This window comes from Saimiri boliviensis, chromosome 5 (genome assembly GCF_048565385.1).
Source record: "Saimiri boliviensis isolate mSaiBol1 chromosome 5, mSaiBol1.pri, whole genome shotgun sequence".
Classification (NCBI taxonomy): Eukaryota; Metazoa; Chordata; class Mammalia; order Primates; family Cebidae; genus Saimiri; species Saimiri boliviensis.
The window spans coordinates 37,767,565-37,792,792 of record NC_133453.1 but is presented as its reverse complement, the minus strand read 5'-3'; the positions used below and the strand labels follow the sequence as shown (position 1 = coordinate 37,792,792).

Below are 25,228 nucleotides of genomic sequence, written 5' to 3'. Positions count from 1 at the left end.
ACTGCACTGAAGCTTAAACAGTAATAGACAAAATGAAGCTAATTTTTATTTTTTCATACAACTTTTACCATTAAAAGTTGCCTTCTCAAAAACATGGCAATACTTAGAGATACATATTTCATTTTCTGGGTCTGCCTCAAATTTTCCATTTTATATAAAAATAGATATACTTAATTGCTTATAAGTATAATTAATTGGTGTATGTGCATGCCATCCTAATTTTAACACAAGGTTTGGAAACTAGATCAACAAGATTATTATAGCTATCTTATCATACATGGAAATGGAGTTTAAATCTCAATAGTTCAAGTGTATTTTTGAAGGGAAATTAAAATGTAATAGGATTTCCAATGATAGACCTCCCTCCCTTCCTCTTGAGATTGTCCATTATTTTTAAAAAGCATGTGTTAAGCTTGTTTTTTTATTTCTCAAAACATTTTAATGTAATAAGTGACTGTTGCCTTATCCTTCTTGACATGTGCCTTATTTTTCTTTTAAGTAGGTAACTTTTCTTGCAGGTTATAGTGTTTCAGAAATTCATTTCATTGGAAGAGGAATGTAATACATGTTAAGTAATTATTTTTTCAGGTTTTCAGAACAAAGGTTTCCTAACTGAATAAAAATCGTGAACATATTTGTTAATTTCTTGTTTTCTCCTTCCCCGCAATAGGTGTTTCAGGGACAATTGGATTGTTTGGCCATATCAACCATTCAGGCTTTGACAGCAGTAATGAACAAATCTCCAGCCGCTAAGGTGAAATATATATCCTCTAGCTTTTTCTTTTCTTAACTTTTATTTTAGGTTCAGGGGTACATGTACAGGTTTGTTATATAGGCAAATTGCATATCATAGGGATTTGGTATACAGATTATTTTGCCACCCAGGTAATAAGCATAGTACCCAGTAGGTAGTTTTTTAATCTTCACCCTCCTCCTTCCATCCACCTTCAAGTAGGCCCTGGTGTCTATTGTTCCTTTCTTTGTGTCCATATGAACTAGTGTTTAGCTCCCATTTACATGTAAAAACATATGGTATTTGGTTTTCTATTCCTTTGTTAATTTGCCTAGAATAATGGCCTCCAGCTCCATCCACGTTGTTGCAAAGGATATGATGATATGATCTCATTTGTTTTTATGTTTGTATAGTATTCCATGGTGTATATGTACCACATTTTCTTTATCCAGTCTCCTGTTGATCGGCATTTATGTTGATTCCATGTCTTTGCTATTGTGAACAGTACTGTGATGAACATACATGTGCATGTGTCGTTATGGTAGAACAATTTATATTCCTTTGTGTATTTACCCAATAATAGGATTGGGTAAATGGTGATTCTGCTTTGAGTTCTTTGAGAAATTGCCAGACTGCTTTCCACAATGGCTGAGCTAAGGTACATCCCTCCAGCAGTTATAAGTGTTCCCTTTTCTTCACAGCCTTGCCAACATCTGTTATTTTTTGACTTTTTAATAATAGCCATTCTGAGGGGTATGAGATGGCATGTAATTGTGGTTTTGATTTGCATTTCTCTAGTGATGTTGAGCATTTTTTCATATGCTTATTGGCTGTGTGTGTTTGCTTGTGTGCTCTCTCCTCTCTCCCTCTTTCCTTCTTTCCTCTCTCTGTCTCTCTCTTTCTCTCCCCTGCCTTCTCCCTTTTCTCCCTTTTCTCTTGTTTCTCCCCTTTCTTTCTTCTCTCGCCCAAGCTGGAGTACTTGGCTCACTACAACCTCCCACTCCTGGTTTCAAGCGATTCTTTTGCCTCATCCTCCTGAGTAGCTGGGATTACAGGTGTGTGCCACCACAGCCTGGCTACTTTTTTTATTTTTAGTAGAGAGGGGGTTTCACCATGTTGGCCAGGCTGGTCTCAAACTCCCAATCTTAGGTAATCCATCCTCCTCAACCTCCAAAAGTGCTGGGATTATAGGCATGAGCCACCATGCCCAGTCCTGTTTTCTTTTGAAAAGTGTCTGTTCTTGTCCTTTGCCGACTTTTTAAAGGGGTTATTTGCTTTTACTTGTTGATTTGTCATTTGCTTTTACTTGTTGATTTGTCTAAGTGCCTTGTAGATTCTGGATATTAGACCTTGGTTGGATGCATAGTTTGCAAATATTTTCTCCCGTTCTGTAGGTTGTCTGTTTACTCTGTTGATAGTTTCTTTTGCTGTGCTTATGTCTTTATTTTAATTTGGTCCTATTGTCAATTTTTGTTTTTGTTGAAGTTACTTTTGATGGCTTCATCATGAAATCTTTGCCAGGTCCTATGTCCATAATAGTATCTCCTAGGTTATCTTGCAGGTTTTTTTTATAGTTTTTACATTTAAGTCTTTAATCCATCTTGAGTTGATTTTTGCATATTGTAAGGAAGGGGTCCACTTTCAATCTTCTGCATATTACTAGCTAGTTATCCCAGCACCATTTATTAAATAGGAGCCTTTCCCATTGCTTGTTTTTGTCATCGTTTTTGAAGATTGGTTAGCTGTAGGTGTGCAGCAATTTTTGGGGGCTCTCTATTCTCTTCTACTGGTCTGTGTATGTATCTTGTTTCTGTACCAGTACTATCTTGTTTTGGTTACTGTAGCCTCGTGGTATAGTTTGAAGTCAGGTCATGTGACTTCAAGGTAATGCCTCTAAGCTTTGTTCTTTTTGCTTAAAATTGCCTTGGCTATTCAGGCTCTTTTTTGGTTCTATATGACTGTTAAAATATTTTTTTCTAGGTCTGTGAAGAATGCCATTGGTATTTTGATAGGAATAGCACTGAATCTCTAAATTGCCTTGAGCAGTATGGTCAGTTTTTTTTTTTTGTTTGTTTGTTTTTTTGAGATGGAGGCTTGCTCTGTCACCCAGGCCAGAGTGCAGTGGCACAATACTGGCTCACTGTAACCTCCATCTCTCAGGTTCAAGTGATTCTACTGCCTCAGCCTCTCGAGTAGCTGGGATTACAGGTGTGCACCACTACTCCCAGCTAATTTTTTTGTATTTTCAGTAGAGACAGGGTTTCACGATGTTGGCCAGACTGGTCTTGGACCCCTGACCAAGACTCCTGCCCGTCTCAGCCTCCCAAAATGCTAGGATTACAGGTGTGAGCTGCACACTCATCCAGGCAGTATGTCATTTTAACAATATTGATTCTTTCTATTCATGAACATGGAACATTTTTGCATTTGTTGGTATCATCTCTGATTTCTTTGAGCAGTGTTTTGTAATTCTTGTCATAGAGATCTTTCACCTCACTAGTTAGTCATATACCTAGGTATTTTATTCTTTTTGTGGCAATTGTGAATGGGATTGCATTCTTGATTTGGCTCTTAGCTTGGATATTGTTGCTGTTTGGAATCCTCTGATTTTTATACATCGATTTTCTATCCTGTAACTTTGCTTAAGTAGTTTATCAGATCAAGGAGCTTTACGTAGAGACTATGGGCTCTTATAGATGTAGAACCATACTGTCTACAAACAGGGAGAGTTTGACTTACTCTCTTCCTACTTAGAAGCATTTTCTTTCTTTCTCTTGCCTGATTGCTCTGGCTGTGACTTCTAGTACTGTGTTGAATAGGGGTGGTGGGAGAGGGTATCCCTGTCTTATTCTGGCTGTCAAGGGGAATGCTTCCAGCTTTTGCCCATTCAGTATGATGTTGGCTGTGGGTTTGACATAGATGGCTCTTATTATTTTGAAGTATGTTCCTTCAATGCCTACTTTGTTGAGGGTTTTTAATGTGAAGGGATGTTGAACTCCTGACTTCAAGTGATCCACCCACCTCACCCTCCCAAAGTGCTGGGATTACAGGTGTAAGCCACCATGCCTGGCCTGTCTTTTGTATGGCTTTTGACGTCTCAGTTTCCTTCAGTTCAGTGCTGTTTTGGTAAGTTCTTGTCTTCTACTAGCTTTGAGATTGGTTTGCTCTTGTTTCTCTAGTTCTTGAGTTGTGATGTTAGGTTGTTGATTTGCAATCTTTCTAACTTTCTGATGCAGGCATTTAGTGCTATAAAATTCCCCCTTAACACTGCTTTCGTTTATGTCCCAGAGATTCTGGTATATTGTATCTTTGTTCTCATTAGTTTCAAACATTTCTTTATTTCTGCTCTAATTTCATTGTTTTCCCAAGAGTCATTCAGGAGTAGACAGTTTAATTTTCATGTAATTGTATGGTTTTGAGTGATTTTCTTAGTCTTGATTTCTATTTTTATTGCACTGTGGTTCAAGAGTGTGGTTGATAGGATTTTGGTTTTTTGAAATTTGCTTAGGATTATTTTATGTCTGATTGTGTTGTCAGTTTTAGAGTGTGTGCCATGGGCAGATGTGAAGAATGCATATTCTGTTGTTTTGTGGTAAAGTGTTCTATGGATGTCTACTAGGTCCATTTGGTCAAGTGTTAAGTTCAGGTCCTGAATACCTTCATTAGTTTTCTGCCTCAATGATCTGTCTAAGTATACTATTAAGTGGGGTGTTGAAGTCTCTCACTATTATTGTGTGGTTAACTAAATCTCTTAGTAGGTCTCTAAGAACTTGCTTTATGAATCTAGGTGCTTCTGTGTTGAGTGTTTATGTATATTTAAGATAGTTAGGTCTTGTTAAATTGAGCACTTTACCATTATTTAATGCCCTTCTTCGTCTTTTTGATCTTTGTTGGTTTAAAGTCTATTTTGTCTGAAATAAGAATAGGAGGCCGGGCGCGGTGGCTCAAGCCTGTAATCCCAGCACTTTGAGAGGCCGAGGCGGGCGGATCACAAGGTCAAGAGATCGAGACCATCCTGGTCAACACGGTGAAACCCCGTCTCTACTAAAAATACTAAAAAAAATTAGCTGGGCATGGTGGCATGTGCCTGTAATCCCAGCTACTCAGGAGGCTGAGGCAGGAGAATTGCCTGAACCCAGGAGGCGGAGGTTGCGGTGAGCCGAGATCACGCCATTGCACTCCAGCCTGGGCAACAAGAGCGAAACTCCGTCTCAAAAAAAAAAAAAAAAAATAGGAGCCTGCTTTTTTCTGTTTTTCATTTGCTTGGCAGATTTTTCTCCATTCCTTTACTTTAAGCTTATGGGTGTCACTGCATGTGAGATGACTCTCTTGAAGACAGCATACCATCGGGTCTTGCTTCTTTATCCAGCTTGCCACTCTGTGCCTTTTAATTGTGGAATTTAGCCCATATACATTTAAGGTTAGTATCAATCTGTGCAGATTTGATCTTATTACCATGTTGTTAGCTGGTTATTATGCAGACTTGTTCACTTTTGTGTGTGGTTACCTTATAGTGTCCCTGGTCTATGTATTTAAGTGTGTTTTGGTAGTGGCTGGTAATGGTCTTTCCTTTCCATATTTATCACTCCCTTCAGGACATCTTGTAAGGTGGGTCTGGTAGTAATGAATTCTTTTAGCATTTGCTTCTATGAAAAGGACTTAGTCCTCCTTCACTTATGAAGCTTAGTTTGGTTGGATATGCAATTCTTTGGAATTTCTTGTTTTGTTTTTTAAGATGGAGTCTTGCTCTGTTGTTCAGGCACAATCCCGGCTCACTGCAACCTCTGCCTCCTACATTCAAGCAATTCTTTTGCCTCAGCCTCCCAACCAGCTGGGATTACAGGTGCTTGCTACCACACTCAACTAATTTTTGTATTTTTAGTACAGCCTGAGTTTCACCATGTTGGCCAGGCTGGTCTTGAACTCCTAACTTCATGATCCACCCCCTTCAGCCTACCAGAGTCTGGGATCACAGGCGGGAGCCACTGTGCCCAGCCTCTTTTCTTCAAGAATGCTGCCTGTATGCTCCCAGTTGCTTCTGGCTTGTAGGGTTTCTGTTGAAAGGTCTGCCTGATTTATTGCCAGGTTTTAAAATATTTAATTAGATGTGTCAATTTTCACTATATAAATTCTGAAGTGATGTATGAAAGTATATAATACACACAGCTTAACACTTGAAATAAAATCATTCACAAAATATCTTAGTATAAGAATGAGATTACTTATAGCTTGCTTATACTTGTGATAATTTTAAAGACAAAGCCCTATAGGCCCTGCTTTAGGATTTTAAAAGATATTAATGATTGAACTGCAAACCGTTAGGATTTACAGTGTTGGCAAAGAATGGGATGAGAGCACTGATGTTGAAATGATAATTTTAAGTGGTTCTATGGTTAATGAGTTTAAAGAATTAAGTTTTATATCAGAGCTTTTCTTCCTTAATAAAATAATGACCCTTTCTCTATTTAGTCAGTTTATGACTGCCTAAAATATGAACATTTTTCACATTTGAATAGCCGATCAATTTGATACTAGTTTTTCCAGGTTGTATGGCCATGGAAATGCTACTTCTTGTATTCAGTAACCCTTAGAGTTTTCTGTCTCTTCTCATTCACTGCCACTGCCTGTTCTTCTCTCTAGTTATACTGGTAGTTTCCTCATATACTGATAAGATTAGTGAGGGTCATCTGTGTGAAGTGGTAAGCATAGTGCCAGGTACATGATAAGTGCTAAATACATGTCAGTGACTATTATTACTACTTTACACTCTTATCTGTCACATCTAATATACTTCATGCCTTACCTTTCTGGTACCAAAAGTGAATTAATTACTCCCTATTTTCTGAAACATGCCTTCCATTGTATTTCTTAGATTACATTGGTTTGTGTTAGGAGACTCTAACTTTTGCCCTAGAAATGTTGATGTAACTCATGGTTAGGTTCCTATTCAATAGGCTTTTACAACTTTTACAGTCTGGCTTGTGACTTAATCTCCATTTAATACTAGTTGCTGTAAGATGGAAACCATTTTAAGTCCTAAATAACTGGTTTATGTGTATGATCGATTGCCGGTACTGTATTCTGAAATTCAAACATCAAAAAAGATGTTCCAGTCTTCCTTGAAAGATTTTTTTTTTTTTTTGGTCCATATAATATCTGGCATGTTTAAAATTAAAAAGGTTATGTAACAAAAATACATATTGAAAAAAGATTTCCTTCCTATTCTTGACCCACATTCAACCATTTCCCTCCCTAGAGGAAACCAGTTTTACTTGTTTTGTTAAATTTCTTGATTTTGTAGTGAGTGTATATATTTCAACCTAATTTAATGGGGCAATTTAATATGTTCTAAGTTTTCCAGTTGTCTTTATATTTCACTTTATGACTTTGGGTGCCTACTGGTTCAAACATACATATGACATAGAACTTTCTAAAAGGAGCTTGATAATTCAGACCATTTAGAACAAATAGCAGAGAGAAAACTCTTTGTACTCAATTTCTTTCTGACCACTATTCAGAACTGCCAGGAGCACTGAATCTTTTTAGGCTGACACCTGACTCCTCTTACCTATAGTTTCCTCATTTTTTTCTCTATTTTTATTTTGAATTAACTATTCTAGTAATTGCAAATCAAATGAATAAAATATAAGAAGTGTCATATGCCCTTATCTGCAAATAATATAATAATTTTATATTACCTCCTCTTACCTATAGTTTCCTCATTTTTTTCTCTATTTTTATTTTGAATTAACTATTCTAGTAATTGCAAATCAAATGAATAAAATATAAGAAGTGTCATATGCCCTTATCTGCAAATAATATAATAATTTTATAAGTTATTGTTAATTTTATTTATTTTACATTATGTTATATAATTGTAACTTTATTACTCCAGAAGTTAGATGGAATCTGTTTTAAGATGAAGATTAATTTAAGAAGACAAATAGTGAATTCATAATCTTTTTGTTTAATATTAAGTTAATCAGCTTAAATGAGTATTTTTTAATATTCCAACATATTCAGTCTTTGAAAATGCACTTTGGTATATTGTTTTCCCACCCCCTAGGAAGTATTTAAAGAAAGAATTGGTTATACACATATGTTTGAAGTATTAAAATCCCTGGGCCAGCCACCACAGGAATTACTTAAAGAACTTATGAATATGGTGAGTTTTTAACCTTTATTAAGAGTTCTGTTAATAACTGTTTTGAAAATGATAACTAACCTTTTATCTTTTATGTTGCTTTCTAGGCTGTAGAGGGTGACCACACTTCAGTTGGGATTTTGGGCATTAGTAATGTCCAACCTCTCTTGCTTCTTATCCAGTGGCTTCCAGAATTACAATCCCATGACCTACAAATCTTCATCTCTGATTGGCTGAAAAGAATTTGTTGTATTAATAGGCAGAGTCGAACTACTTGTGTCAATGCAAACATGGGAATTAGAATCATTGAAACACTTGACTCCCATTCTTCCCTCCATCAAACTTGTGCTGAGAACTTGATTGCAATCCATGGTTCCTTGGGGAGTCAGTCAGTGAGCTCAGAAGAAATCCGTCGACTACTAAGATTGCTGAGAGTGGATGAATCTGAGTCTGTTCACCCTTATACCACTCCTGTGACTCGAGCAATGCTGACAATGGCCCGAAAACTAACTCTAGAGAGTGCCCTACAGTATTTCAATTTGTCACATAGTATGGCAGGAATTTCTGTGCCTCCCATACAGAAATGGCCGGGGTCTGCCTTTTCTTTCAGTGCTTGGCTTTGCTTAGATCAGGATCAGTTGACTCTTGGCATTGCTAACAAAGGAGGGAAAAGGAAACAATTGTACAGGTACTGGTAAAAATTATGGAATAGAAATGAATACTGTCATAACAACATACGTTGTGATTCTTAAACGGGAAAACTTTCCAAGCATCTAGCTTTTAGATGTATAATTTACTTAAAACCTCTTCATCCTTAGGCTTTATACAGTTCAATTGTAAGTGCTTTATTGCTTTCATAGTAATAACTGTGTATCTTAAATATTGCTTGTTAAGTGTTGAGGCTAGTTTGGAAACAAGTTTCCTTCTTAAAAGTAGTATAAAAGTTAATGGAAAGAATAATAATATTGAAAATGGGCCAGACGTGATGGCACGCTTGTAATCGCACCACTTGAGGAGGTTGAGGCAGGTGCATTGCTTGAGTCCAGGAGTTCAAGACCAGCCTAGGCAACATGGCAAAACCTTATCTCTACAAAAAAATATAAACATTAGCCAGTTATAGTGACACATACCTGTATTTCCACCTACTTGGAAGGCTGGGATGAGAGGATCACTTGAGCTCGGGAAGTTGAAGCTGCAGTGAGCTGTGATTACTACTGCACTTCAACCTGGGTGACAAAGAAAGACTATCATACACACAGGAAAAAAAAACACTGTGAAAATGAATAATGGCCAGGTGTGGTGACTCATATCTGTAATCCTAGCATTTTAAGTGGCTGAGGCAGGCAGATCACTTGAGGTCAGGAATTCCAGCCTGGTCAATATGGAGAAACACCGTCTCTGCTAAAAACACAGAAATTAGCTGGGCAAGCCTGTAATCCCAGCCATTTGGGAGGCTGAGGCACAGAAATCACTGAGGCACGAGAATCACTTGAACCTGGGAGGTGGAGGTTGCAGTGAGCCAAGATCACGCCACTGCACTCCAGCCTGGGCAATGGAGTGAGATTCTGCCTAAAAAAAAAAAAAAAAAAAAGAACAAAAAAAAATGAGTAATGATTTCTGTTCCATTGAAAATGCTCTAAGCTGGGCGCGGTGACTCAAGCCTTGGGAGGCTGAGGCAGGTGGATCACAAAGTCAAGAGATCGAGACCATCCTGGTCAACGTGGTGAAACCCCGTCTCTACTAAAAATACAAAACATTAGCTGGGCATGGTGGCGCGTGCCTGTAGTCCCAGCTACTCAGGAGGCTGAGGCAGGAGAATTGCCTGAGCCCAGGAGGCGGAGGTTGCGGTGAGCCGAGATCGCGCCATTGCACTCCAGCCTGGGTAACAAGAGCAAAAAAAAACTCTGTCTCAAAAAAAACCAAAACAAAACAAAAAAGAAAATGCTATAAATATATGGAACATATAAATATGCCGTATATTTATATAAAGGAACAGAAAACCTATGTGTATGTGTGTCCAGAGTTTAGTAGCTACTACTTTTTAATATGCCTTGTGATTTATTTTTTTGAGTCGGAGTTTTCCTCTTGGTACCCAAGCTGGAATGCAGTGGCGCAATCTCAGCTCACTGTAACCTCCACCTCCTGGGTTCAAGCGATTCTCCTGCCTTAGCTTCCTGAGTTGCTGGGATTACAGACGCCTGCCACCACACCCGGCTAATTTTTGTATTTTTAGTAGAGACAAGGTTTCACCACATTGGCTAGGCTGGTCTCCCCGAACTCCTGACCTCAGGTGATCTGCCCGCCTTGGCCTTCCAAAGTGCTGGGATTACAGGCATGAGCAACCGTGCCTGGCCTATGCTTTGTAATTTTCAAGACCTCTATTTATACTTACTGAATCATATTTGGAAAAATTTTAAAGATTTGAAAATTAATAGTTTTATTATTACTAGTGGAATTCCACTTACAAGGCTGCCTTTTATTTACTAAACTCTTATGCCCAAAATGGATTTTAAAAGCATCTTTGAAACAAATTTGGACTAGTGTGTGGCCATAGAATTTAAGCCACAGAATTGTTGATAAAGACATTCATAATGGCTTTATGGTTTTATGTACTTTAATAATAATGAAAGTGAATAACTAACTTCAAAAGTTCTGATAATACATATTTTTGTTAGTTTTTTTACAGGAAGTGGAATAGGTTTTGAAGCCTTTATTACCCATTCAGGTATGTTGGTCGTGGCGGTGTGCACAAAAAGAGAATATGCAACGGTTATGCTTCCTGACCACAGTTTCTGTGATTCCCTCTGGGTAAGGCTTTAGGATATCACATTTAACTTTTAGTATGGTCGATGGTATTTCCCATCATTGCCATAAATTCAGCAGCAGTTATTTTATTTTATTTTTTTTGCTAAAAAATTAAAGTGAAGCTGGGCTTGGTGGCATACCTATAAGTAATCCCAATACTTTAGGATGCCAAGGCCAGCAGATTGCTTAGCTCAAGACTTTGAGACCATTCTGGGCAACATGGTGAAACCCCGTATCTACCGAAAAATAAAAAAATTAGCTGGATATGGTGATTTGTGCCTGTGGTCCCAGCTACTCAGGAGACTGAGTTGGGAGAATCACTTGAGGCCAGGAAGTCAAGGCTCCAGTAAGCTCAGATGGCACCACTGTACTCCAGCCTGGGCAACAGAGTGAGACCATGTCTCAAAAATAATAATAATAATTTTGTGTGTGTGTATGTGTGTGTGTGTGTGTGTGTGTGTGTGTGTGTAATGTTAGGATGTCTAAAGGTTTTCTTTAAGCAAATTTAATTTTTAATTTCAATTTAAAATGAGATGGGCTGGGTGCTGTGACTCACACCTGTAAACCCAGCACTTTGGGAGGCTATGGTGGGAGGACTGCTTGAAGCCAGGAGTTCAAGCCAAGCTTGGGCAAGAAGTGAGACTCTGTCTCTATGAAAAATTAATAAATTAGTTGGGTGAGGTGGCACACATCTATAATCCTAGCTACTCAGGAGGCTGGGGCAAGATTGCTTGAGCCTAGGAGTTAAGGCTGCAGTGAGCTGTGATTGTGCCATTGCACTTGAGCCTCAGCTATAGAGCATAACCTAATCTCTAAAAAAGGTTTTTTAAAAACAATAATAAAATAAAATGCGTTGATAAGTTGTTTTGTGCTTTTTTTGCTTTTTTCTTTTGGGACAGAGTCTCGCTCTGTTGCCCAGGCTGGAGTCCAGTGATGCCATCTTGGTTCGTTGCAACCTCTGCCTCCCAGGTTGAAGCAGTTCTCCTGCCTCAGCCTTCTGAGTAGTTAGGATTACAGGCACCTGCCACCATGCCTGACTAATTTTTGTATTTTTTAGTAGTGATGAGGTTACACCCTGTTGGCCAGGCTGGTCTTGAACTCCCGACATCAGGTGATCCACCCACCTTGGCCTCCCAGAATGCTGGGATTACAGGCATGAGTCAGTTCACCCAGCCATTAGGTTGTTTTAAACAATACATTTGTATTGTCTTTCTAAAATACAAACTGCTTCTCATTTTAAAAAATGATTCTAAGGAATACGTAAGCTTTGGAAATGCAGAAAAGGTACTGTTACAGTTATGGATATTTTATAGGCTTACATGCTTTTGTACTATTATGGAAAAAATTGTTACTTTGAGAACGTCAGTTTAATTAACAATTAACTATGCTTAATCTTAATGTTCTATCATTTGTTCAAATTATAGAGCAATATTCTGTAACCGTTTGTCATTCCAAACACATAATGTAATTTTAACCTTTTAAATGTATGTTTCACTTTACCAGCACAACGTAACTATTGTCCACATGCCTGGAAAAAGGCCCTTTGGTCAGAGCTTCGTCTATATCTATGACAATGGACAACAGAAGGTTTCTGCCCCTCTCAGATTTCCTGCCATGAATGAAGTAAGCATATCATACCCACTCATTCCCGGCTGCTTTGATTGAGAATTCTTGAAATGTTTCAGTTAATGTAGAAGGTTATGTTTATTATAAATATGTACCCCCAGATTTTAAAGTGTTTTCTATGTACTAAGACTCTGCACATTAATATTCAATTCTGACAGCCTGTCATTATTAGATGAAGTCAGACAATGTGAAAAAAGGAAGACGTTTAAGGAAGAAACAAAGGCTTAGAAAGAAAGACTTACAACAGGAAAGCCAACAGAATGAATAGAGCAGCCTAACGTATCTTTTAATAAAAGTTATTTAAGTATGTGAAATACTTAAATATTATGATGGACTCTTCTAACTCCATTAAAATTGAAAATTGAAACAATAGGCCAGGCACATTAGCTCATGCCTATAATCCCAGCACTTTGGGAGGCCGTGGCAGGTGTATTATGAGGTCAGGAGTTCAAGACCAGCCTGGCCAGCATGTTGAAACCCCATCTCTGCTAAAAATAGAAATATTAGCCAGGCATGGTGGCGTCCACCTGTAATCCCAGTTACTCGGGAGGCTGAAGCAGGGAATTGCTTGAACACAGCAGGTGGAGGTTGCAGTGTGCTGAGATCATGCCACTGCACTCCAGCTTGGGAGACACAGTGAGAGTCCTCCAAAAAAAAAAAAAAAAAAAAAATTGAAACAATAATGAAGAAGCTTAAAACATCCACATTTCAGTCAGTTATCAAACAGAGTTCATATAGTGAAGTGGTTCTTAAAGAACACTAGAGGGCCTTTTCTGAAGATAGTGGAATAGAGTAGATTATTTCTCAAGTCTTAGGATTCAAGTAATTTCTTGTTGGTTTTCATCTCAGTGACCATTTCAAGATAGTTTGTAATTAACATTTATGCATTTTAAAGAGGAAAAAATACAGTTTTCTCTATTTTCAAAAACAGTAAAGTTAAAAAAATTCTTAAATACACTCTTTAAAAATTCAAAATTTACAAAAGAATATAAAGTGAGTCATAAAAGTAATGCATCCAGGCTGGGCGCAGTGGCTCACACCTGTAATTTCAGCACTTTGGGAGGCTGAGGTGGGCCCATCACAAGGTCAAGAGATCAAGCCCATCTGGCCAATATGATGAAACCCCATCTCTATTAAAAATACAAAAATTACCTGGGCATGGTGGCACGCACCTGTAATCCCAGCTACTCAGGAGGCCGAGGCAGGAAAACTGCTTGAACACAGGAGGTTGAGGTTGCAGTGAGCCAAATCATGCCACTGCACTCCAGCCTGGCAGCAGAGCAAGACCTTGTCTGAATAAATAAATAATAAAAGTAGCACATGCAAATTCTATAGGCCAAGGTAATTTTGCTAATAATTTTCTAAGTATAAACATGCAAGTATACATCATGATTCAGTAAAAGTAAAACTGCTTCTATTTTTATTTTCAATTTGTATATTTGTGTAATTTTATCTACTATTTTATGTTAAATATGAGGATATCTTTTAATTAAAATTGTGTAATTTTTTTGTTTTTTAGCCCTTTACTTTCTGTTGCATTGGTTCAGCTGGGCAAAGAACCACCACTCCTCCACCATCCCAGATCCCAGATCCACCTTTCTCTTCTCCTGTTACCCCTCATCGGACATCATTTGGTGGAATTCTGTCATCAGCTTCCTGGGGAGGAACAACTGAAAAATCAAAATTGATTACCAAATTGATATCAGCTGGAACCCAAGACAGTGAATGGGGGTGTCCCACATCTCTGGAGGGTCAGCTAGGATCTGTTATCATCTTCTATGAAGCAGTACAGGCTCCTCAGGTGAAGGCATTATATTTAGCAGGTGAGCACGTACAGTCATAATATGTAAGCATATTTAGAGTTTTTTCTGTTGTCTAAATATATTCTGAAGAATGTATTTCATCTGAAGAGTGTATTTGTTTTAATTGAAGCTGAAAGGGAAGAAAAAGCCCACCACATACCATACGTTTTATTTTGTAGGCATAAATAAAGCAAACCTTCAGTAAATATTTTAAATATCATCCATAATACTGCCTATATTAGTTTGCTAGGGCTGTCATAGCAAAATACCACAGAGCAGGTGGCTTTAACAACAGAAATTTATTTTCTCACAGTTCTGGAAACTGGAAGTTCAAGATCAAGGTGACATCAGGATCAGGCTCTCACTTCTATGGAAGTGAGGCTTCTCTTCCTGGCTTCTAGGTGGTCACTGTTTTGCTGTGCTCTCATACGGTCTTTGCTCTCTGTGCATATGGACAGAGAAAGAGATCTCTTGTGTCTCTTCTTTTTCTTATAAGGGGCTCTATCAGACTAGGGCCCCATCCTGATGACTTTATTTAATTACAGTTACTAATTTAAATGCCCTGTTTCCAAATGCAGTCACATTGGGGATTATAGCTTTAACATATGAATTTTAGGGGGAAATAGTTCAGTCCATAACACTGCCAGTACTTTTCATAGATTTTTTTTTTTTTTTTTTTTTTGAGACGGAGTTTTGCCCTTGTTACCCAGGCTGGAGTGCAATGGCGCGATCTCGGCTCACCGCAACCTCCGCCTCCTGGGTTCAGGCAATTCTCCTGCCTCAGCCTCCTGAGTAGCTGGGATTACAGGCACGTGCCACCATGCCCAGCTAATTTTTTGCACTTTTAGTAGAGACGGGGTTTCACCATGTTGACCAGGATGGTCTCGATCTCTCGACCTCGTGATCCACCCGCCTCGGCCTCCCAAAGTGCTGGGATTACAGGCTTGAGCCACCGCGCCCGGCTATAGATTTTAATGAATTGATAAAACAAAATATAACCAGATCTCCAGAAGAAATTATATAACTATTTCCAAAATCATGAGTCTTATACCAAAATGTCATTTTTTCAATTAATATATTAATATACCTGAAGAATTCATGGAAGCAGTAGAATTAGGGGACCTTGGATAAGTTTGCAAACTGTTTTTCATTTTGTTTTGGCTTTTATTTTTCTTTTGGCTATGATTTTAAACATATGTACTAATTGTTATTATTGGATCTTAACTACTTTCAAAATTATATCTATATTCTTAAAGAGTGTTCAGGAGTTAAGCTTTTAAAAGTATGTAACTCTGCAGAAAATCTTATTTGTCTAATATCTTTTTTAGATTGCATGGGAATTTTGAGATGAATGGGATTGCCCACACTTTCAGACTTTATATTAGAACCTTATTTTTTTTTCTTTTTCTTTCTTTCTTTTTTTTTTGAGACAGAGCCTTGCCCTATTGCCCAGGTTGGAATGCAGTGGTATGCTCTTTGCTCACTGCAACCTCTGTCTCCTGGGTTCAAGTGATTCTAGTGCTTCAGCCTCCCAAGTAGCTAGGATTACAGACATGTGCCACCACGCCCAGCTAATTATTATATTTTTAGTAGAGACAGGGTTTCGCCATGTTGGCCAGGCTAGTCTTGAACTCCTGGTCTCAAGTAATCCTCCCACCTCGGACTCCCAAAATGCTGGGATTACAGGCAGGAACCACCTTGCCAGGCCTAAATGATCATTTTTAATGGTTGTGTATTTCCTTGGATTCAAAACATGTTATTTACTTAGGTTGTTTATAATTTATTTTTTATTTTTATTTTTGAGACAAAGTTTCACTGTTGTCGCCCAGGCTGGAGTGCAATGGCACAGCCTTGGCTTACTGCAACCTCTGTCTCCCAGGTTCAAGTGATTATCTGCCTCGCCTTCCCAAGTAGCTGGGATTACAGGTGCCCACCACCACGCCCAGCTAATTTTTTTGTATTTTTAGTAGACATGGGGTTTCACCTTGTTGGCCAGGCTGATTTTAAACTCCTGACCTCAGGTTATCTACCCACCTTGGACTCCCAAAGTGCTGGGATTACAGGTGTGAGCCTCTGCACCCATCTGGTAGTTTATAATGTTTTTTTTTTTTTTTTTGAGACAGAGTGTCACTCTGTTGCCAGTCTAGAGTGCAGTGGTGCCATCTTGGCTCACTGCAACCTCCACCTCCCCGGTTCAAGCAGTTCCCCTGCCTCAGCCTTCCAAGTAGCTGGGACTACAAGTGGGCACCACCACACTCACCTAATTTTTTTGTATTTTACTAGAGACAGGATTTCACCATGTTGGCCAGGATGGTCTCAATCTCCTAACCTCATGATCCGCCCACTTTGGCCTTTCAAAGTGCTGGGATTTTATTTTATTTTATTTTATTTTATTTTATTTTATTTTATTTTATTTTATTTTATTTTATTTTATTTTATTTTTGAGACAGAGTCTCGCTCTGTCGCCAGGCTGGAGAGGTGGCATGATCTTGGCCCACTGCCACCTCCTCCTCCCGGGTTCAAGCAATTCTCTTGCCTCAGCCTCCGAGTAGCTTGGAACTGTAGGTGCACACCACCACACCCAGCTAATTTTTGTATTTTTGGTAGAGATGGGGTTTCACCATGTTGACCAGGATGGTCTCCATCTCCTAACCTTGTGATCTGCCCACCTCGCCCTCCCTAAGTGCTGGGATTACAGATGTGATCCACTGTGCCCGGCCCTGTTTATAATTGTTTATTTATTTATTTATTTTGAGACGGAGTCTTGGTCTGTCGCCAGGCTGGAGTGCACTGGCACAATTTCGGCTCACTGCAACCTCCACCTCCCAGGTTGAAATGATTCTCCTGCCTCAGCCTCCCGAGTAGCTGGGACTACAGGCACACACCACCACGCCCAACTAAATTTTGTATTTGTTGTAGAGACAAGGTTTCACCATGTTGGCCAGGAAGGTCTTGATCTCTTGACCTCATTATCTGCTTGCCTTGGCCTCCCAAAGTGCTGGGATTACAGGCATGAGCCACTGCACCTGGCCTATGATTTTCAATTTTTGTTCTAAACTTAAATTTTCAAATATGATATACTTTTAGTTTTTCTTATATTGATATATTTAATGATAAATTTCTAGAATAAATATTCAAAGTATGTGGATATTTTCATTATTCTTATTACCTATTGCCTAATCAGTTTCCAAGAAGGGATATATGAATTCACAATGTCTGTCCATAACACATTAAGTATACCAGTTTTACCACAACCTCAATAATATGGAATGGTCAATACTGTTTTCTCCATTATTCTATATAAAATAGAACTTTGTCATAATTTGTATTTCTTATATTTTTAAATAAAATTGAAAATGTTTTTCCTACTCATCTGCTACTCCATTTCTATGATGTCTGTTCACATTAGTAATAGAATGTTTCACTTTTTTGTCTTATATATTTGAATTGACTTACACTAGATAAACTAATGTAGACTTTGTTATATTTGATAATTGTGATTTTTTTTGTTTTGTGTGGTTTTTGTTGTTGTTGTTGTTGTTTTTGAGATGGAGTCTCACTCTGTCACCCATTCTGGATTACAGTGGCATGATCTTGGCTCACTGCAACCTCTGCCTCCCGAGTTCAGGTGATTCTCCTGGCTCAGCCTCAAGCAGCTGGGATTACAGGCATGCACCACAATGCCGGACTACATGTGTATATTTGGTATAGACAGGGTTTTACTATGTTGGCCAGGCTAGTCTCAAACTCCTGACCTCAAGTGATCCACCCTCCTCAGCCTCCCAAAGGGCTAGGATTACAGGTGTGAGCCACTGCACATGGCCAGATAATTTTTTGTTGTTGTTATTTGTGTGTGTGTGTGTGTTTTGAGACAGTATCTCAATCTCCTGCTGAGGCTGGAGTGCAGTGGCACAATCTCAGATCACTGCAGCCTCTACCTCCCAGGCTTCAGTGATCCTCCCACCTCCTGAGTAGCTGGGACTACAGGTACATGCCACCACCTCTGGCTAATTTTTTATATATTTTTTGTAGAAATAGTGTCTTTCCTTGTTGCCCAGGCTGATCTCAAACTCCTGAGCTCAAGTGATCCTCCTGCCTCAGCCTCCCAAAGTGCTGGGATTACAGGCCTGAGCCAATGTACCTGGCTGATAGTAGTTTTTAATACTATATAAATTTTTTTCTGTAATGGAAATTGATTTATTCCCCAATTTTTATAGGTTTTGGATAAACCGGAAGTAATGTAAAAACAAAGTAAATTTAACTTAATGAGTTTCAACTGTGTTGTTTGAGTAGCTTGAAACAGCTTAATTTTAAATTGTATTCTGGTAACACAGAATCAAGGAGACCATATGTATTCAATAATGTATATATATGCGTAAATAATTTTCAGGTCCAAATTGTTTAAGCCCTTGGAAGTCTCAAGAGTCTGACATGGCTGACCTGCCTGCTAACATCCTTGTTTACTACACAGCAAAGGTCAGAGTAAATTTGTGAACTGTCCATCTAGTTATAGCTATGCTGTGAAATGCAATTCCTTTTCTATTCCTTTTGTCATTTTAGTGGGTAATTAAAAGGAAGGGTTTGAATTGCCATCAAATAATCATGAATTTTCAAAGGAAGGTGAGAAGCAGTAAAAATTAAGGTATACCTCCTCAACTAGAGTCCAAATACTGTCATTATGTCATCCCTGTGGTATTAATGGCAATAGTTATAGTTGGAATTTATACTAATGAATTGACTTCAGTAAGTGAAACTGTTTGTATTCTTATAGTTTACTAGAAAGAGATGAAACAGAATTGTACTCACTTTTTAAAATATGTTATAGCAAAAATTTAAAAAGAGAGAAAAAGAAAAATGTTCGCTTCTAAAGAAGAAAAAGGCCAGAAGGTACATTGGCTCATACTTGTAATCTCAGTGCTTTGGGATGCCCAGGTGGGAAGATCGTTTGAGGCCAGGAGTTCCAGACTAGCCTGGGCAACATAGTGAGACCTCTGTCTCTACAAAACATATGAAAAATGTGTAAAAGTTAGCTAGGCATAGTGGCATATGCCTGTAATCCCAGCTACTTGGGAGGCAAAGGCAGGAAGATCCCTTGAGCCTAAGGAGTTCAAGGGTACAATGACCTGTGATTGCGCCATTACACTCCAGCCTAGGTGACAGAGCAAGACCCTGTCCAAAAAAAATAAAATAAAGAAGGGCCCAGCATAGTGGCTCATGCCTGTAATCCCAGTACTTTAGGAGGCTGAGCCGGGCAGATTACTTGAGGTCAGGAGTTTGAGATCAGCCTAGCCAATATAGTGAAACCCCATCTCTACTGAAAATACAAAAAAATTAGCTGGGCATGGTGGCAGGCGCCTATAGTCCCAGCTACTTGGGAAGCTGAGGCATAGGAATTGATCGAACCTGGAAGTCAGAGGTTGCAGTGAGCTGAGATCGCACCACTGCTCTCCAGCCTGGGTGACAGAGCAAGACTCCATCTTAAAAAAAAAAAAAATAAAGTAATAAATTATGATCATGTACCAACTGGCTAAACTAGAAAAATATATACAAAAATGTATAATCTCACAAAACCAAAACATTTTCTGTAACATTTAGTATATATGTGTGACATGTAACAGTTAGTATAATGAGGCAATTAGTGTTGTTTTTGCTGCTACTTTTCTTCCTCCCACTTCTTTTGTCCCTCACAGTTCTTTTGTCTTTTTTCCCCTCAGTCCTTGCTGACCTCAGTTGCTTTTATTTGATAAGTAAAAGGAAAAAGGATTTGCATATAATAGTTACTTTTTTCTACCCCACCGCCTTACACCTTTCTTGTTTTTTTTTTTTTTTTTTTTTTTTTCTGGAAACAGGTTCTCATTCTGTCACCCAGGTTGGAGTGCAGTGGTGGGATTTTGGCTCACTGTAGTCTTTAACTCCTGAGCTTAAGGAGTCCTCCTGCCCTCAGCCTGAGTAGCTAGGACTACAGGCATGTGCCACCATGTTAAGCTTATTTTTTTGTATTTTTTATGGAGACAGGCTCTTACTCTGTTGCCCAGGTTAGTCTCGAACTCCTGGGCTCAAGTAGTCCTTCCACCTTAACCTCCCAAAATGTTGGGATTACAGGAATGAGCCACCGTGTCTGGCCATACTTTTAAATATTTATTTTTTGTATCTTACCTAATAAAATTTACTTGTTAGTTTTATTTTCTTCCAACTTTTTGCTGTGGTACATTTCAAACCTAGAGAGGACTCAAAAGAATGGTAAAGTTATATCCTATATACTCTTTACCTAAATTAACCAATTAACATTTTACTGTACTTGCTGACTTTGTCTCAAATCATTTGTGAAAACAAAGTGATGTAGCTATCAAGACACTTCATCCCTATATACTTCTTCTACATAATCATCTGTCTACCTAAGAAAATGGCCCATAATTCATCTAATATACAATCTATATTCAGATTTTTCTGAAAATATTTGTATAGCCTTTTAGAAATGAATTCTGGATCCAGTCAAAGTTTATGCATTGCATTGGTTATAATGTCTCTTGAGTCTTACATTTTTGTTTGCTTTGTATAACTTCTTTTCCCAAAGATACATGTTTGTTTACTCTATCTTATGTTATTTCTTGCCAAGAATTGTATCTTATACCTATTTTCATTCTCCATTGTATAGCATAGATAGCTAAGAAATTATTGCATATATTCCAAACACTCTATTTAGTGGCAAGTTCTGGATGTGTGACTTTTTTTTTTTTGGTCTTTTTTTTTTTTTTTCTTTTTTTTTGAGACTGAGTCTTGCTGTGTCACCCAGGCTGGAGTGTAGTGGCACAATCTAGGCTTACTGCAGCCTCTGCCTCCCAGGTTCAAGCAAGACTGAGAAGGGATGTATGGTAAATATCACCTAAAAAGGCATAGACTGGAAAACTGGGTTCTACATGTATTTGGGTATAGGACACAGAGCAAGAGGAGATGAGACTAGAGAGCAAGGTCACATTATAGCAAACCTCTTATGTCAGAGTAAATAATAGGCAATGGATAGAATTTTAAGCAGAAGAGTAATATCAGGTTTGCATTTTAGAAATGGTCTTAAGCTTCAGTGTGAAAGTTGGATTGGAGGGGTAGAATTCTAGAGGCAGTCATACCATTAGGAGATTATTGTGTTGAAACAGGTCACAGATCCACAGTTTTTAGTCACAGACTAAGGTAGTAACTGGAGAAAGATATGTCTGTCTCTGAGACTGATAACATTTACATTAAGTATTTATTTTATTAATGTAATTTTTCTCAACTATTTAAAAGGAAAACAGTAGCTACAGTATGTGCACTAAAATTTCTAGGGTTGTTTTCTTTTGGAATGGGGATTAGATTCAAGGATGCTTCATTACTCAAAAATTCAGATATGGTATGAAGTTACATGTCTTTATAAATGGATGACTAAGCTCTTACTCTGAATACGGCCAGGATTGTCTGGCAGCAACACGAGGGAAAATAGTATCTTATTGTCTGGCAGCAACACGAGGGAAAATAGTATCTTATGTCTGTAATTGTTCATTTATATCATTATATATATATATATATATATATATATATATATTTGTTCTGTGATTTCTCTTATCTCATATTAATCACACATTTATGTGTATCATGAAATTATGCCTAGGGAAGTGCTAATGGGAATAAAGCATTTAATTTTTTTTAAGCCAAAAATCTGTTTTCATATCTTTGTTTAAAAGAGAAAAATGTAAAAACTGTGACTGGCAAATAAGTTCTAGTTATTGCTCATCTGTCAGATGACAAGCAGCAGTGACCTACTTTTCAGAAGTGGGTGCTTTAGAATATAATTCCTGGCTGGGCGCCGTGGCTCACGCCTGTAATCCCAGCACTTTGGGAGGCCGAGGCAGGTGGATCACAAGGTCAAGAGATCAAGACCATCCTGGTCAACATGGTGAAGCCCCGTCTCTACTAAAAATACAAAAAATTAGCTGGGCATGGTGGCACGTGCCTGTAATCCTAGCTACTTAGGAGGCTGAGGCAGGAGAATTGCCTGAACCCAGGAGGCGGAGGTTGCAGTGAGCCGAGATCGCACCATTGCACTCCAGCCTGGGTAACAAGAGCAAAACTCTGCTTCAATTAAAAAAAAAAAAAAGAATCTAATTCCTGATTCTTTTAAGAGATAGAGAATAGTAATACTAAAATGCACATGTTGGACATCTTATCATTGACTATCCTATATTCCTTTTTATATTATGGTAAAATCTATATATGGTTTAAGTTACATTTTATTCTAATTGGGTTGTTTGCCATATTTTTCTTTTATTCTTAGGCCTGCAAAAATTCAATCTGTCTTGATTTATCTACTAATTGTTTACATGGAAGATTAACAGGAAACAAAGTAGTGAACTGGGACATTAAGGTAAATTAAGAGTAAATGTTGGGCAACATATTATATAAGTTTACTGATACTCTTTTTTTTAAGGTAAGGTTTTACTCTTGTTGCCTAGTCTGGAGTGCAATGAAACAATCTCAGCTCACTGCAACCTTTGCCTCCCGGGTTCAAGCGATTCTCCTCCATCAGCCTCTGGAGTAGCTGGGATTATAGGCATGTGCCACCACGCCCAGCTAATTTTGTTTTTTTTTTTTTCAGTAGAGACGGTGTTTCTCCATGTTGGTCAGGCTGGTCTCAAAATCCTGACCTCAGGTAATTTGCTCAGCTTCCCAAAGTTCTGGGATTACAGGTGTGAGCCACATACCTGGCCAAGTTTACTGATACTCTTATTAAAAATTTTGTTTTTTAAGTACCACCAGATTGATCTAAATAACAGATCTCAGTTAAAACAACAAACATATAATTTGAAGGATAAACAAATGCAAATTTAAGTGATTAACGTAGTTGAATGACTTGGGTTTGAAATGTTACCTTTGTAAGCCAGGTCCTTTGAATTACCAGGTCCTTTGAATAATGTTGTTCCTTATAAAGTGAGTGAGAAAAAAATCAATTCCTGGCAGGGACAAATGTCTGTGTGGAGTTTGCATGTTTTTTGACATGTCTGTGTGGGTTCTCAAATCTTATTTGCCTTCTTCATTGGCTTCATATTTATGTCACAGCTGAAAGTTTGCTTCCATTTAGAGGCTTCTACTTACTTTGCAAGATCAAATTAACTCCTCTTGTGGGTATCGATAGTACTTTATCATTTCACTTACCTGGCAAATAGTAACTGTTTGCTTAGTGCTCTAGTAGCCCATAAGAACTTTGAAGGAGGGGGTCACTGATTTTTTCTTTATTTTAACCAGTTCCTGGTACAGAATTATGCAACAAGTAAGTGTTGACTGAGTGATTAAATTAGTAAAGATTGTTTAGGGTGATCTCTTTTATAGTGTTTCCTTAAATGATAATTTATAGAAGTTATAACCTAAGTATAATAAAAAGAAATATAAAAGATAATTATAAGAGAACTTGCTGGTAAATCAGGAAAAAAGAAAACTTTTCTAATTAACAGCAACCAAATACATTTATTTCAGTGAAACAGAAATCATTAAGATAATTTTGCCTGTGTAGAAGTGAATCTATCAATTAGTATCAATTTCATATTTATTCATGGTATATAAAACATTTTTCTCCTTAATTTGGAGATAAGAACACTTTCTTTCTTTCTTTCTTTCTTTCTTTCTTTCTTTCTTTCTTTCTTTTTTTCTGAGGCACAGTTTTGCTCTGTCACCCAGGCTATAGTGCAGTGGTTTGATAGCAGTTCACTGCAACCTCTGCCTCCTGGGTTTAACCAATTCTCCTACCTCAGGCTTCCAAGTAGCTGGGATTACAGGTGCCTACCACCATGCCTGGCTAATTTTTATGTTTTTTAATAGAGACAGGGTCTCATCATGTTGGACAGGCTGATCTTGAACTACTGACCTCAGGTCATCAGCCCGCCTCCACCTCCCAAAGTGTTGGATTGCAGGCATGCGCCACCACACCCGGCCAGAACACTTTTTCTTATCTGTTAACGTAGTAAGATTTACGACATGATTGACAATTCATAAGTTAACTTTTGCTTCATTTGTAAGACTGGTTTTACAAAGCTGATTCCATGTAGTATTATTATATATAGAAACTTGTTTATATATGCCATACCTACCTGAAAATCAAAGCAGTTTTTTGTGCCCTGAGTTACAGCTATGTGGATGGATTATTAACTAGTTAGACTTTTGCTTGATGTGGAAATCAAAAAGCAACAGAACTATCAAAAGAAAGACAATTGTATTTTTATACTGTAGCAAAGTCAAAGATCCAACATGTTAAATGCAATGACAACTGGTAAAATAATATTTGCCATCCAAAGAGTTAATTTATTTACTTATACAAAGAGCTCTTCAAAATCAGTATGACAAACAGTCAAAACAAAGTAGAAGATATGGGCCAGGCACAGTGGCTTACACCTGTAATCCCAGTACTTTGGGAGGCCATGGCAGGCAGATTGCTTGAGTGTAAGAGTTTGAGAACAGCCTGGGCAACATGGCAAAACTTTGTGTGTACAAAAAATACAAATATTAGCTGGGTTTGGTGGCACATGCCTGTAGTCTCAGCTACTTGGGAGGCTGCGGTAAGAGGATCGGTTGAGCCTGGGAGATTGAGGCCACAGTGAGCTGTGATCTGGCCAGTGCACTCCAGCTGAGTGACAGAGTGAAACCCTGTCTCAAAAACAACAGAAACCCAACAAAGTAGCAGATATTTAGGATGAACAAGTCCAGAGATCCAATGTAAAACATGAGGACTTTGGTTAATAAAATTACATTTTATTAGGGAGTTTTGTTAAGTAAGTAGATTTTAGCTGTTCTTGTCACAAAGTAACTATGTGAGATGATAGAAATGTTCATCTGTCACTATAGTAACCATTTTATTATCTGTGTGTATCCTACAACATTATGTTGTAAACCTCAAATATATGCAATAAAATGTATTTCTCAGAAAACAAGCAAAGAATATGAAGAGGTTGTTTGCAGACTTAAGATATGTCCACATGGCAATTCAGAACACTTTAATAATAATAAGAGCAAACGTTGTATGGCATCAACTGTATGTCAGATACTATGTACTTTTTATGTATTAGCTTAATCCTTGCAATACTTTATGAAGTAGGTATT

General features: G+C 38.0%; 1 protein-coding gene across 10 annotated transcripts in view; it reads left to right on the top strand.

Annotated features, from left to right (window-relative positions):
- The window catches only part of NBEAL1 (neurobeachin like 1), a 210,698-nt gene that overhangs the window by 73,174 nt on the left and 112,296 nt on the right, over nucleotides 1-25,228 (top strand). For 9 of the 10 annotated variants that reach the window (XM_039470091.2, XM_074399227.1, XM_074399224.1 and 6 more), the window contains 8 exons: nucleotides 671-754; nucleotides 7,800-7,898; nucleotides 7,985-8,565; nucleotides 10,553-10,685; nucleotides 12,186-12,305; nucleotides 13,828-14,131; nucleotides 18,501-18,586; nucleotides 22,416-22,505. In XM_039470091.2, the coding sequence (XP_039326025.2) occupies nucleotides 671-754; nucleotides 7,800-7,898; nucleotides 7,985-8,565; nucleotides 10,553-10,685; nucleotides 12,186-12,305; nucleotides 13,828-14,131; nucleotides 18,501-18,586; nucleotides 22,416-22,505 (1,497 nt within the window). The remainder of the gene's footprint in view (nucleotides 1-670; nucleotides 755-7,799; nucleotides 7,899-7,984; nucleotides 8,566-10,552; nucleotides 10,686-12,185; nucleotides 12,306-13,827; nucleotides 14,132-18,500; nucleotides 18,587-22,415; nucleotides 22,506-25,228) is intronic. The other variant, XM_074399226.1, reaches the window with a different exon arrangement.